This window comes from Heliconius melpomene, chromosome 9 (genome assembly GCF_056956725.1).
Source record: "Heliconius melpomene rosina isolate 202511_hmr_F chromosome 9, ASM5695672v1, whole genome shotgun sequence".
NCBI classification, from domain to species: Eukaryota; Metazoa; Arthropoda; class Insecta; order Lepidoptera; family Nymphalidae; genus Heliconius; species Heliconius melpomene.
This window is the reverse complement of record NC_140397.1, coordinates 5,334,271-5,349,302: the sequence shown is the minus strand read 5'-3', so window position 1 is coordinate 5,349,302 and position 15,032 is coordinate 5,334,271. Positions and strand designations below refer to the sequence as shown.

General features: G+C 32.4%; 1 protein-coding gene across 1 annotated transcript; it reads left to right on the top strand.

The window, feature by feature from the left end:
• Positions 1-13,196: 13,196 nt before the first annotated feature.
• On the top strand, positions 13,197-14,333 carry LOC146536343 (distal membrane arm assembly component 2). The gene is made up of 2 exons (XM_085190566.1): positions 13,197-13,734; positions 13,848-14,333. The coding sequence occupies exons 1-2, from the start codon at positions 13,298-13,300 to the stop codon at positions 14,293-14,295; spliced, it is 885 nt and encodes a 294-aa protein (XP_085046692.1). The 5' UTR covers positions 13,197-13,297; the 3' UTR covers positions 14,296-14,333.
• The last annotated feature ends 699 nt before the right edge of the window (positions 14,334-15,032 follow it).

The following is a 15,032-nucleotide window of genomic DNA, read 5'->3' as shown; positions in this document are numbered from 1 at the left end:
AATTTGTTAAATTTTAAATTATTCCTTTAAATTTCGATATATTTTTAAGACGGTAGTGATGCAATAACAAAGTAATTAATATTTTTTTATTCTTTTTTTTAGTTTTATTAGTTTATTGTTTTTTTTTTTTACTAAACTAAGTAACTAAATATTACTATAGTAAACAACAGCTTTGAGCTTTGCTATTCTATACGGATAGATTATAAACAGAATTATCAATTTTAATAATATGAAAAAAAAACATAACATCAATTTTACTCATTGTGCCTCTATCTTATCCTTAACCTTAACCTTTCTCAACTTTTCACCTTCTGTGACTTTTCTTACATCTGTAAACTATTTACTTTACGAAAAAATAAACAGAGCATTAAGTGTAATGTAAATACTTTTATTACTTAGGTAAGCGTACATTTCAAATATTTAAAACGCGCGGAGCGCGTGCCAAGTTTCTGGGTTTCAGAACTGGCGAGCAGCACCGTGTGTTATTTTACACGAACCATTTGAAGCCACTTTTTACCTATTCGTAACTCAAAAACTATTCCACCTAAAGCTGTCATATTTGGCTCAAATATTTAGACCCCCTACCTGTATACGTGCATAAAATTTCATAAACACAGCTCAAACAGTTATTTAGATAATGACGTCCAAAAATCGTAAATTTTTAGGGGGGTGACTGACCTATAGACCTTAATGTTAACCAAGTTCCAGATGATCTAGAATGGTGAAATTTAGCATCCGGTTAAGTAATTGGGTGTATGTCAAGGGAAAAATCCGAAACTAGTATTTTTTTAAATATTTTCTTATAATTTTTCAATAAATAGATTCAATTAGGAACATTTACTTATAGCACCTGTAATGAAAGCATAGCAATCAAAGTTAATGATAACTGATTTTTAGGCATAGCCCCTGCCAACAAAATAAGAGCAATGCATTATTTATATATATTTGCTTTTATTTATGTCACGCGTTAGTAAATATTTTATTTGTTTTGTAGACTAACTTCACTATTACTTACGTAAGCCATCTCAAACAACACGATGCTTTCAAGTATATTTTAAGATAAGATATGTCTCCATTTGTAGCTGAAAATGACTCTAATTTATGTCCTAAGAAAGCCTGCCATCATGTGGACTTCAAGGGCTTCACGTAAAAATATAAAAATATAATAGATGGATTAACATCCTTCATTATTATTTATTACTAGCGGACGCGCGCAGCTTCGCTTGCCTATTTAAGAGTGAATTCTAATAACCCATAAAACATGTGTTCAATGAAATATTTTTAAGTCTAAATTTCAAATTTTATAATAATCGGTGGCGTTTTAAATATTTTTCTATATAAACTTTCAACCCCTTATTTGCACCCTTAGGGGGTGAATTCTAGAAAACCATACAACATATGTTTAATTATATACGTTTAAGAGTCTGAATTTCAAATTTTATGAAAATTTATGAATATTTGCACCCCTAAGGGTTCTCTCTAGGGGGGGAATAATAAGAGGGGAGAATTCTAGAAAACGATGAAATTATATATTATACGTTCAATTAAATACCTTTAAAAATCTAAATTTCAAATTTTATAAAAATCGGTGCCGATTTAAATTTTTTTCCATAAAAACTTTGAACCGCTATTTCATCTCTTTAAGGTTAAAATTTTTCGAAATCCCTTCTTAGTGGATGTCCAGATTACGAAAGTAAACTTTTGTCCAAATTTAACGTTTCTACCATCAGCGGTTAAGGCTGTGCGTGCGTCTTACCTCAGTCAGTGAGGACAAGTCATTTTATATATATAGATAATTTAAACATTTTGGTACTTATTATACTAAGAGTATTTGCATAGTCGATTAACGTATTTGATATTAAATACCTGAAGAACTTTTATTAAATTAGTGAATCACTTTTACATTTTTAAATATAAATTATTATAAAAAAGATACATTTAAAAATATAAAAAAACCACTCTTCCGAGGGAGGGACAAGAGTCCAAGCCATCGGTGGCTAGGGCTCCAGAGAGAGGAACCTCCGCACAATACGTGCCGTCTCAAGTAACACTGCCTTCTGTATCCGGTTCTTGATCCAACAGCTAAGCGATAGCCTCTTAAGGTGTTGGTCGAGGCTTTTCGCTATTAAACCGTTAACCGAAACCACTATCGGCACAATGATAACAAATAACAAATTATTATTACAATATTTAAGTACTAAGATCCTATAAGGGTTCTGCTTTATTGCTTTCGAGGTACAGAATCCTAAAACAGAAAAAAATACACTAAAAAATAAATATAAATAAAAGCTTTTAAAAAGTAATTATATTGATAGAAATATATATAAAATTTAATAATAATATACTATCTGTAAGGTCAGTCGTGGCACAGGGGCATAAAGTGTGACTGTAAAACCTGACTGGTTACTGGTTACTAGTTACTGAGTGTTTTAACACTAGGTTCTCTCTGTCTACTCTTCTGTGTGCGGGATACAGAGTGAAGCTGATTTGATTTTTATTTTGAAACATTGTCAGCCTACCAGCTATCTTAACAGAAGTAATTATAAAGTAATTATTAACAGTAAAAATTTAAGTAATTGTTAATAAAAAAATAAGAGAAAAAAAGAGAAAATTAAAAATTACTTAAACAAAATAATAAAAAAAACCAAAATGTGGTGTCGTGGGACACCAGTTAGGAACGAAGTTCGACGAACGTCGAGTCCTTCGGCAAATGTAGAATCGACACAAATTGCAAAAAAAGTCGTGCTCAATTTTATGTAGGTTTTCTTGATTTTTCTCTTAAATTTTGCTGATTTGTTTTTATTTAAGTACAAGAAAGTATTAAGAAAATTCAGTATTTTAGGAAATAATAAATTACTTAAAATAAAAAAACATCGTAATTCAAATTATCAACTAAAAAAAGAAAGAGGGAGAAAGAGAAAGGTATTATACATTACTCGTCTGTGTATGCGACTGTCGCGCCTGCGCACGTCTCATTTAACGGTTTTATTCCACGCATTTTTCTTACGGTTTTACTATCACATTTTTTTCAGTTCGTTCACGCAGCGAAATCCCTATCCCTTCCAAGCCTGCCGTAAGGAACTTTGTTCCAATAAATAAATCCGCTTTACGGTGTATCCCACACATAGCGGGGTAGACAGAGGGAACCTAGTGTTAAGACACTCAGTTCCCCTCTTTCCATCGAACTCTGGAGGCATTGCGTGTTGAGTTATTCCAACAAAATAATAAAATTAGAAAAAAATAATAATAAATTTATCAGATTTCTAAACGCAGCATACATTGATTACTTTATAATCTGACAACTGTCATTTAATCAACAAAATAAAAACTATAGTCGAGATTCATAGATAAATATAATCTAAATTCATATATAATTAAATATCATCTTAAGAGTAATAAAACATAATATTATTGACTATAATAAAAAAAGTAAATACCTAATTATATTAGATACATTTTATTGTACGAAGGCGCTCATATTTTAATGGTTTTTTTGGCCTGGGTTTCATGATTTTACTGGTTTTAGGAACACTTGTGAAAACGGCAGAGAACGAAGTTAACCTTGGGATCATATCAATTCAGATTGGTACCGTCAGCACTTAATAAACTTATTGATTATATTTTTTCCAAGACATGTTGAACAATGAGTCGTTCAATAGAATTGCTTGTGGGTGAAACAAGAACCTTACACCGAATTGTTCCAATGCCTCCCGATGGGAGCTGTCTCTTCCATGCTTTTGCATATTCTTTGTTTGAGCGTATTGATATACAACAAACTAATAAATTGCGCGAGACTAAAGTAGAGTACGTATGTCGTAACTGGAATGATTTAAGTATCTACACTAGCGCTTGAAACGGGAATCCTTACTCTTCTAAAGAAGACATGCTTTGCTTAACTACGTACGGAGCTACTTCCGAAATAAAGGCTGCAGTAGATTTGTACAATATTAAGATAGAAGTGTATTATCACAATGGTGTCCTACTTGGTTTATTCGGCGAAGAGAAATGTCCTATGAAGCGCTTACTCTAAACTATGTTTTAAAAAGAGCAACTCTTGAGTTTCTTGCTATAGTAGCTTCCTATAGGAAAAGTACTTGTAATGGCCAAATTGAATAAAGAATATTTTGATTTTGATAACATTATGAACCTTCCTACTTATAATTTCTGTACAAAAAGTAATGATATCCCATCAAAAACATAAATGTAAAAAGAAAGCCAAGTTCTGTAATAAAACGTATGCTTTCAGCGATAAAAGAAGTGAGATGTAAATGTATGCCAAGTTCAATGGTCAGTCCTGAAATTTATTTTTAACAATATAAAATATTTTATAACAACTGAAAATGCCCATTCTTCTTACAACTTGGAGACTTCATTTATGTGTAATATCTGACTTGGCTAGTTTTCAAATTAATTTACATCGATATTAATGAATGTATTCAAATTCTATTCTATTCTATTGTAAATTCATATGAAAACTAGCCAAGTCAGATATTACACATAAATGAAGTCTCCAAGTTGTAAGAAGAATGGGCATTTTCAGTTGTTATAAAATATTTTATATTGTTAAAAATAAATTTCAGGACTGACCATTGAACTTGGCATACATTTACATCTCACTTCTTTTATCGCTGAAAGCATACGTTTTATTACAGAACTTGGCTTTCTTTTTACATTTATGTTTTTGATGGGATTGAAGAAATTACATTTTCTAGCTTGATAGTGGAATTTCAATAATATTCCATTTAAAAAATATATATTGAATGAAATGTTATTAGAAAATTATATTTCAATATTTTTAAAGAAATTTTACTTTGTTCATTAATGCACATAAAACTTAAGGGGCCTTCGTGGCGCAAGGGCACAAGTGTGCGACTATAAACACAACGATTGTGGGTTCGAATCCCACTTGAAAGAATGTTTAATATTTTTATTTATCGTTCTAGTAATGAAGCAAAGCGAAGGTGTAAGAAAATAGCCTCTGTTAAAAAATGTTAATAGAAGAATGATCATAGAAAAATCGCCAGAACGACCACGTCTACATTTTATGTAGGTATCCTATGCCTATTTTTTCATTCATGTTAAAACATCAGCAGAAGCAGAAATCGACAACACCTACATTAATTAATATATAACACCAGCAAAAATTATTACTATACATATATCATAAAATAACTCAATTTTGTAGCAACAATAAAACTGGAGCCGTACATCAGACCAGACAAGGACAAGTGTGAAGACTCCTAGCAGTTCCTACTCCTGTAAGAGGCACAGCACAGGTTATTTATTAGACAGTAGTAATATTCAAATTTACAATCCTGGACGCTCCCCCATAAATCATCTAAATAATTCTCCAATTACAAACGGCACGATTCGACTATTATTCATTTGGGGATTAATAATTAACAATAACAAATGATTGTTTGTCACCGAATGTGGGTATTAGATGGTCCCGATTGTTGTCTCTATTGGCACCGGCTGTGCGGAATACTAATTGTTGTATGGACATTGGACAGTGTTAAGGACCAAATAACGGATTTGTATTGAGATGGTATGCTGTGATGGGATGCTGTGGTTTTTTAATTTAAAAATCGGGATCAAATTTGGGTTTTCGTTTCATTTATTATAAAAATATAGCAATTCTTCGACAGGGATGCTGGAATGGCTAACCTAAAGAGACCTCGTATTGAACCCATCCCATATTGAACCCATCTAGCAATAATCTGGTGTGCCAATAATATTATTAAAGTAATATGACAAGTGTTGAGTTCAGCTACTCAAAAGGCAATGCCTCCAGATTCCAGTGTGACATGGGAAACTTTAATGTCTTAGTGGGAACAGAACTTTTTACTAAGTGTTTCCAGGTTCCCTCTGGCTACGTGCAGAATACAGCATGAAGGGAAGTGAAGTTAAAAAAAATATTATAAAAGGATGAAGATATCATCTGTTTTACCTGGACTACCCATGCCATTGCAACATTTTTTTTTAATACCTCATAATATAAATAAAGAACATTCACAGAAGTAAAGTTGCAGATAATAAATACGTACAAAGGGCAAGAGCTCATTGCTATTCAGCTGAAGTATTCAGCGAGCATTCTCGCGGACAACTTATTTTACGTAAACCGTTAAAAATGTTAGCATTTTTTAGCTTTAGAGACCTGAGTTTTTCTAGAAATTACTGTTATCTATATATATAAAAGGACTTGTCCTCACTGACTGAGGTAAGACGCACGCACAGCCGTAACCGCTGTGCGTAGAAACGTGAAATTTGGTCAGATGTTTACTTTCGTGATCTGGACATCCACTAAGAAGGGATTTTAAAAAATTTTAACCCTAAAGGGGTTATATAGGGGTTGAAAGTTCGTATGGAAAAAAAATTAAATCGGCACCGATTTTTATAAGATTTGAAATTTAGATTTTTAAAAGTATTTAATTGAACACGTGTTTAATCGTTTTCTAGAATTCTCTCCCTAAGGGTGCAAATAAGGGGTTGAAAGTTTGTATGGAAAAATCTTTAAAACGCCACGGATTATTATAAAAATTTAAATTTAGACTTTTAAAAATATTTAATTGAACATGTGTTTCATGGTTTTCTAAAATTCACCCCCTAAGAGTGCAAATAAGGGGTTGAAAGTTTGTATGGAGAAATCTTTAAATCGCCACCGATTTTTATAAAATTTGAAATTTAGACTCTTAAAAATATTTCATTGAACACATGTTTCGTGGTTTTTTAGAATTCACCCCTAAATACGCAAGCGAAGCTGCACGCGTCCGCTAGTATTACATACTACTATCATAGGACCGTACCAGACCTTATATTTAATTTAATTATTTTGCAGTGGCGTAGCTAGGGTATTTGCTGCCTGGTGCGGCCTAGGGGACATAATGCCCTTTAAAATGGTCTAAGGTCTTAAAAAAAAAAACAATGTGTCTCCTACTCTGACGTAGATTAACCGTCAGACACTAAAATGTGACATTGGCTACTTTTAAAAAAAAAATTAATCGTCGACTTTGATGCCCTTTTCCCTTTTGATGCCCGGTGCGACCGCACCGCTCGCACCCCCCTAGCTACGCCGTTTGTATACGTACACTGTTATTTTGATTACTGAAGCCAGAATAAGAATATCTTGCCATTCTGTCCATTTGATTTTTTTTCTATTTATCTTAAAAGCTTTAAAAGTATACAATATTTTTTATTAATGCAAGTAACCTAACAATAATCAACTAATGTTATTTTTATAATCTAGATATCTGAATATCATTAAAAATATAAAAATAATGTCAGAGCCAAGTTAAATGTTAAGTAATGCGCCATTCTCGACTTTACCAACAGAAGAATGGAAGATATATATGGGTGCTGAGTTCTATATACGCTCAGGATAAAATTAAAGATTTAAATTTCCTTTAATTTTTTTTTAGCTAATAATCTTTACTATATTTGCAAGTTAACGGTACTTAAAGCATGTACTGGAATATTAGGTTAATTGGTACGATAATTCCCATGGACTAAATCAAAAACAAATAAACAAAGCCTTAGATAAAATAAATAAAAAATAAAAATTAGTTTAATAATACAAATATAATAAAAGCTTACGGCAATTAGCTCGGCTTCCGCTGTAGGCCAACTATAAACACGGGTTTATGATCAGTTTAAAAAGTTCCACTCGAGCACTATTAGTGCGCGTGGAGCTTAAAGTAAATGTCTTTATTTATCCACTTATCAGTATGTTACATTAATGTAAAGGTCAGGTTACATCTTATAAGCTTATTTAAATTAAGAAAAAAAATCCGCTTCACGCTGTATCCCGCACACAGCAGTAGACAGAGGGAACCCAGTGTTTAAACCACTCCGCTCCCCACTTTCTGCCGAATTCTGGGGACTGCGTGTTGAGTGGCTGAACTCAACGCCGCGCTTTGCCTCGACACCAGAGCGAAGAAATGGAAATATAAACGTAAATAAATATTCCACTTCCTCGAGTGGGAATCGAACCCACAAACGTCGCGTTACAGTCACACCCACGTGCCGCTGCGCCATGACGGCTTCAATAATCTAAAGAGATATAAATAAATCATATTTAATTCAATGAAATCTTCCTAAAAGCCTGTAAAGTTGAATACTGTGTCGGTTGTTCTAGTAATCCTTATATTTTATAAACGAAATATAATTTATTTCGGTATATATCGACAATAAAATTATTTATGAATGGCGTAAGTTGTTTATTTATTTTATTTATAACATTTAGCAAAGTTACCTATATATAGTTTCTACCTAAACAAAAATAAATATATAATAATACTTTCGCTATAACAGTAACCATACAATAACTAAACTACACCACATAAGATATCACACTTAGCACAAACTGAGTATATCAAATTACACTAATGTATCCCCACCATTACTCCCCGGATACACGCGAACTTTTTCAATAAAATGGTTCTGGTAATAGGGGGGGTGCTTAACAGGTTTATAGGGGGCCATTGGACGTTATTGCAACAATCGCAATGAAAATAATGACCGTTCCGATTCAACGAGGACTCACCGAGTTACAGTATGTTTTATTATGATCAGTATCGACATATTTCAGATTAAATTTTGGATTTTTTTGTTATGGGTAAATAGGGTATTAATTTTTTTAAGATAGTCGATAGTTTTTAAAATAGTCGGGCGTATCTAGAAATATTTTCTGGAAGTCGTGGACTTTGGCTTTACACAAATATATCACTATATTTGTGTAAACTTTTCTTTTTATTAAAAATTCTAGTTTAGACTGGTTGCACAAGACCATTTTGGGGTGGACACAGACCACCTGGGGAAGTCCCCTCTTACGCTCTTATTTATGAAAAAAGATTAGATTTACATTTATTTATTTAGGAAGAACCCATCTTTTGGTTAATCCTATATCTTATAAAACAAAGTCGCTTTTCGTGTCTGTCTGTTGTTTCTAACTCTTCTTCTAAACCACCCAACGGATTTTGATGCGGTTTTCACCATTAGATCGAGTATTTTTCATAGAAGGTTTATATATAGTTTATTATTTGTACATTTTTAAGTAAATTAACATAAATACGAGAAATGTGTATAAAGTCCTACCCGTTGAGACACTTTCGCGCATGCGCTGCTTTAATGGTAAGTACTACATGAAAAAATGTACTGAAATATTGTTCCTCTTAATAAGATCTACAAAAAAAGTCCGCGACAGCATATTTTTATCTTTTAAGAATAACGTGTAGTGATCATATTTCTGTCTAAAAAAAGTAATTTCAATATATTTTTTATTGTGAGGGATATTTTTCCATAATGGTATTAATCCTTATCCTTTAAAATACTTTATTAATTTTCTACGTTAAACGAAGATAAAATTTGCTTTTTACACTATTTCGAAATTGCGAATAGTATTAGAGAAAAACGCATTTAATTGTTGACACATCACGCCGTTGACACATCAGCTGTGCCGACTCAAGTTTTACTTATCCCTTACTCTCAGCATATAAATAAGTATATTAGTTACGTTGGCCATTTAATGTAGACCAAAACTGTCTTTTACGGTTTTTCATTTTAATAAGTATTTTAGAAGTTGTTACAATATCAAAAAATCCTTGCTGCGAAACGGCTCGCCACTCGCCATGCAATATAAGCGCGCCCGCCTGCCTTACACGCATCGGTGGTTCAGTTATAAAATGCACGCCTGCCACGCGGGCGGCCCGGGTTCGATTCCCGGCCGATGCATTCTATTTATTTTTCTCACAGGCAGCCACGTAGTGCTTGCTTTTCATCAGGGACAGTATACCCTCTTCAGCATTAACCACGAGCTCGAAAAAAAAAACTCGCCTGTCTCTATAGCAACGAAGATTTAGATGCATTTGCACGTATTGGATAATTGGAGTTGAATGTATTATTTAAGCGCGATATATTTGGTTTCATATTTTTTATAGTAGTTATTAGTAGGTAGGTTTTTGTTTATAATTTCCTCCGTTTAAAAATGACTATTTTAATTGATTAAATGACTATTTAAATATCTAAAAATAGTCATTTAAATATATTTTAATAAGTACTTGAAAAGATTAGTAGCACAGATTTAAAATTACGGTACCTACTAAAAAATCCTTGGTGTGTAAAACAATTGGAAAATCCTTATTGAAACAACGAAAATGCGGGTTGTATTAGGGTTTAATTAATTTTCACATTATCTTAAGTGCTTTGCAAACATACATTATATGAATAATCCAGTAGTAAAAGCGGGCGAAGCCGCAAGAGGGTCGCTAGTATATCATAAAATCACTGCATTACTTAAACGTGTACAACAAAAGACCGTTTTATATATTTTTACGAGAATACCCTCTTTATTCCATTTTATAGAAATACCAGTGAAATATTTTTGTTTTTTTTTACAATAAGCACTCGTTATGTATAGTCTCGTATCAAAGGCGGTGGGATTTTCAATTTTAAACTCCGTCTACATTTAAATATGAGACATATTTGTATGAATGTTTGAAAAATGATCAACAAACGGAGAACTTAATATTGAAATTCGTGAACTATATGCAATTCTTTTGAAATTGAATTTTCATACGTTATATGAGCTATTTTCTAGAACGGCTTTGTGCGTCTGTTGGGAAATCTTTAACAGAAATTGTTTTGAAATTGCCGCTCGAACTTGACTGTCCTCTGGAGGAGAGATTAATGTTAGCAACTCCTTCAGAACTTACAGATAAAAGGTCACTTATTTCCATTATCCACTAAACCAATTACGTATGTATTTTTAAATTTAAATTCTTACAATATAATAGAATTAAAGAGTAAAAACATTTTATATTTACATTAAGGGCATTTGTAGCGCAGAGGCACAAGCTCGTGACTATAAAAGCGACAGATTGTAGGTTTGATTCCTTAATAAGGAAAATGAAATATTTAATATTTTCATTTCTCCGCTCTGGTAACAAAAAAGCCTAATTGTTTTAATTTTTATTTTAACTAAAATTCACGTTGTTCTTTTGTTTTTTAGGTAATTCTAATTCTATAAATAATATTATTAATGTCATCCAAAAGGGATTTTCTTCATTCACACACTCAATTAGTACCTACACAAGTAAGAAAAGCAAAAAATGCCTTCCTGAATAAGCTGCGTCAGCAAAGCAAACATGACTGATCTCCTAAAATATCAATGTTTAAAGAATCAGGAAGAGAATAAACGAGGAAGTTGCAGAATTTGGTGCGCTGTGAACTTGCTAACTCCATCACCTAGCATTCTGGTCGCCTCACAAACTTTAGTATTAACACTACGACGAGAATTAATCAACTATAGACTATAGTGTATAAATATGCATACATTATTAGTTCTTAGTTATAGCTAGTTCAAAGTTTTTCTAAAGACAACTAAAAAGACTATCTATTCCATATTGTCTTTTATATGGTGTGTTTGGTGGTGGATTTTATCGCCGCAATTGGTATTATTCGTTGTAATATATTTGTTGTTTTTTTTTTAATAATTAATTTATCTATCGAATGAAAATATAATTATAAAAAAACAGCACGTTATTATTATCATACGAAAATTATATTAATATAATTTTGTTAGAAAACGGAAGCGGTTAACGTTTTTAAAATAAACACGATAAAAACTCATACCGTCTATATGTTTCCAACGTACTCGGACAGAGGTTCCACGTAATTACAATAAGTGACATGTATCACTCAATAACAACACTACACACTAGATACCTTCCAATCAGGGCTTCTGCCTACAAGCAACTGCCCGTTTGACACAATTCCACTGCTTTTATTGTATTTTTCACCTAAATCTACCCACATTTACACGAATATGCTAACAATATATATTTAACTAAAGAAATCAACCTACCAACTTGAGCAAAATAAATCTAATCAAAAGGTCCCTGCCAAGATCGAGCAGTCATTGAATTATGATTAATTGAGCGGAAGAATGTCCCGTGATGTGTTACGGAGCTGGCGGTCGTCCAAGATCTGATGGTACTACTTCCGCGTGATATGCTGTTGAGATCGTAGAGACCGTAGATACAATAATTATTATTTAAATTAGTGAAGCCACCCGTGGTGCATGAGCACAAAGTGTAACTATAAACGAGACAGGTTGTGGGTTCGATTCCCACTCGAGGAAATGTATCAGCTTCACGCTGTATCCCGCACGCAGTAAGGTTGGCAGAGGAAACATAGCGTTGTTAACACGCTCCGTTCCCCAATTTCCGCCGAATTCTGGAGGCATTGCGTGGCGAAACTTAACACCGCGCTTTTGCCTCGACACCAGAGCGAAGAAACGGAAATTTAAATTTAAGTAAATAAATTTATATTTCCACAAATGTTTATTAGTATGTATTTTTATGATTTAATAAATAAATGAAATAGATAAATAAAAATTAATCTAACTTTTTCTACGATTCATCAGCAATTCCCCACCACAAAATACAAACTATAAACAAGTTGCCCCACAAACTAATTTGGCAGTGGAATCATCACAATCAAATTTACTGTCACTAGGGATGAGCCAAATATATTGCGTTAAGACTTAAGTTATTACTCCAAACGACAGGACTCCCCGGGTTCCCTCGGGCTCAATCGAATTAACATCTCAATTAAGCTCCCACATTCACAATCCAATCTTGATTTAACGTTGTTCGGATCGGTCGTCCGTAATGTTCTTAGCTCCTTTTAAGAACGAGATTAACGAGAAACTGTCCAACGCCATCCCGGGTAGCGTCAGAATTAGATGGTAATTCCGGTAGCTACGTGTACTTACGTATGTTACTCAAGTCGCTTAATGTAGAAGACATTTTCTTTTGTAGTGGTTCTTTTAAATTTTAATGATTTAAGTTCCTTAAAATAAGTTTAATGCTATAGTTACTGGCAAATTGAATTAATGAAAAATAGGTAAAACATTTAACTTTAATAATCTTTTTTTTTTCATATTAAGAACATTAACATTATCATACCGCCTTTCGTACACTACTACTGTACTGGACCTTTTTAATGGAAAAACACTGAGATCGAACTGAGAACCTTACGTTAATTTTATTGATTTTTTTTTTTTATTTCTATCATTAATTGTGGGATGTAAGATTTTATTAAATAATTTCAAAACCTGAATAATATTAAGAGAATTAGAAGTGTTCAACTAAGAACCCCCTTAAAAAATATGTCAAATTTCAGCTGTCATCTGTCAATGTCAAGCTAAATTCAAGTCTTCAAGATTCAAGTTTCACTATTATCATATCTAAAGCAGAATATAATAAACATTTATGTAACTACAACTAGAGCCACTAATATGAAGTGTATAAAATCATGTTACATTCTAAATAATAAGTTGTCTAATTTAAAACCTAATAATATAATTCAATCTTTATATCTAAACACGCGAAATTACTGTGAGTATAAGTCTATCTACGAACGAGATGAGGCAGGTCCACAACCTCGCAAGGTGCACGGCAAAGAATATCCTGAATGGAGGAAACCTTGGAATAAACGTGAAGGAGAATGGAACACCAAACTATCTATCTTTGTTGAGAAAAGCCCTAGTATGCATATTTTGAATGCCATGCAAAAAGCTCCTAATATAACATTTCAAGATGTAAAAGACTGGTGGGCAGAGATGAAAGTTATCCAAGAAATAGAAAATCAGAAATATTTGCCTGAAAGAGTGGCAGCTTTGGGATCCAACCTGGCCGCAGTGCACTTTTTCACATACCGTCTTGCAACTGTCAGGTTTTGTTGTATTTTTTTTAATTAGGTTGAAAATTGAAAATAATATGCTATTAAAATTTGTATAAATATATTTCATATCTTCTTTCACATAATTAAATTCTTTCTGATTTTAGGTTAAGAGGTAAAAGTGAATGGATTTCTGGTGATATAACAACATTAAAATTACCAGATCATTTTGTAGATGGATACCAAATTGAAGCTATAAATTGTACAAACTTTCACCACAATGGAATCAGATATGAAGGGATTCAGAATCTGTCTAACCTAAAATACTTGAAATGGCTTTCTTTAAGAAATAACAAATATATTGATGTATGGTGTCTAGATAGAATAGCAGCATTGACTGGCGACAATCTAGAGTACTTGGATATTGTAGGTTGTAATTTATGTGTTGGCGGCCTACATGCTATTGCTAGAATGCAATCATTAAAATATCTTATAATCAGTGATCCTGGCGATAACATAGAACTTCAAGCTGGATTATCATTATTGGAGCAAGAGAAACCACACCTTTTAATAAATGCAGTTGACTCTAATAATGAAGATTCAAAAAACATGTAGTCTAGTAGGATTCTATGTAAATAAATATAAGAAGCAATTGTAGTTTTTTAAACAGAAACAACCTAATGTTAAGTTCATACCCCACATGGAGGAATACTTTTTCTAGATTTATAGCAGAAGTAAAATATAAAGTACTATCTAATACATTCAAAATATATTTTATTTTATATACTTTTTATGTATTACGTTTAATTTGATTTTCTTTCTCAACTTTACTATGCCATTAGCATATTTCAAAATATATATTAAATTTGTGTGTCACCTATAAAATAAGCAAAATTAAAAAGTACAATAATAGTCACAAAATATTTAAAGTGAGGGTTGCAAATAAAATACAAAAAATGTTTTTGAGGTTTTTATGTTATAACATAAGTTCGTACAATGATCCAATATGCTTGAACAATCTGTCCACATTGCTTTAGGTTGGTTGCCTACTGCTAGCATACATGGACATAGCTGAAGGGTGGATAAAAATTAGGCCTATCAGATATCTTATTTTCATCTATGTTGTGCATCAAGTCAATCATCCACCACAAAAATCAAGCTATGTCTATGCTTGCCCACAAACATTATATTTCCATGTTTTTTAATGATCACTAAATTTCTATTTATTGGTCCATTAGTTGGATTCATAAACATTAAAAGAAATCCTTACATCAAATGATTACTGCTTCACATTTCCCTTAAGGTTGTTTTGTCTAATATGATCTAGTAAAATAGAACACTTAAATCTAAAT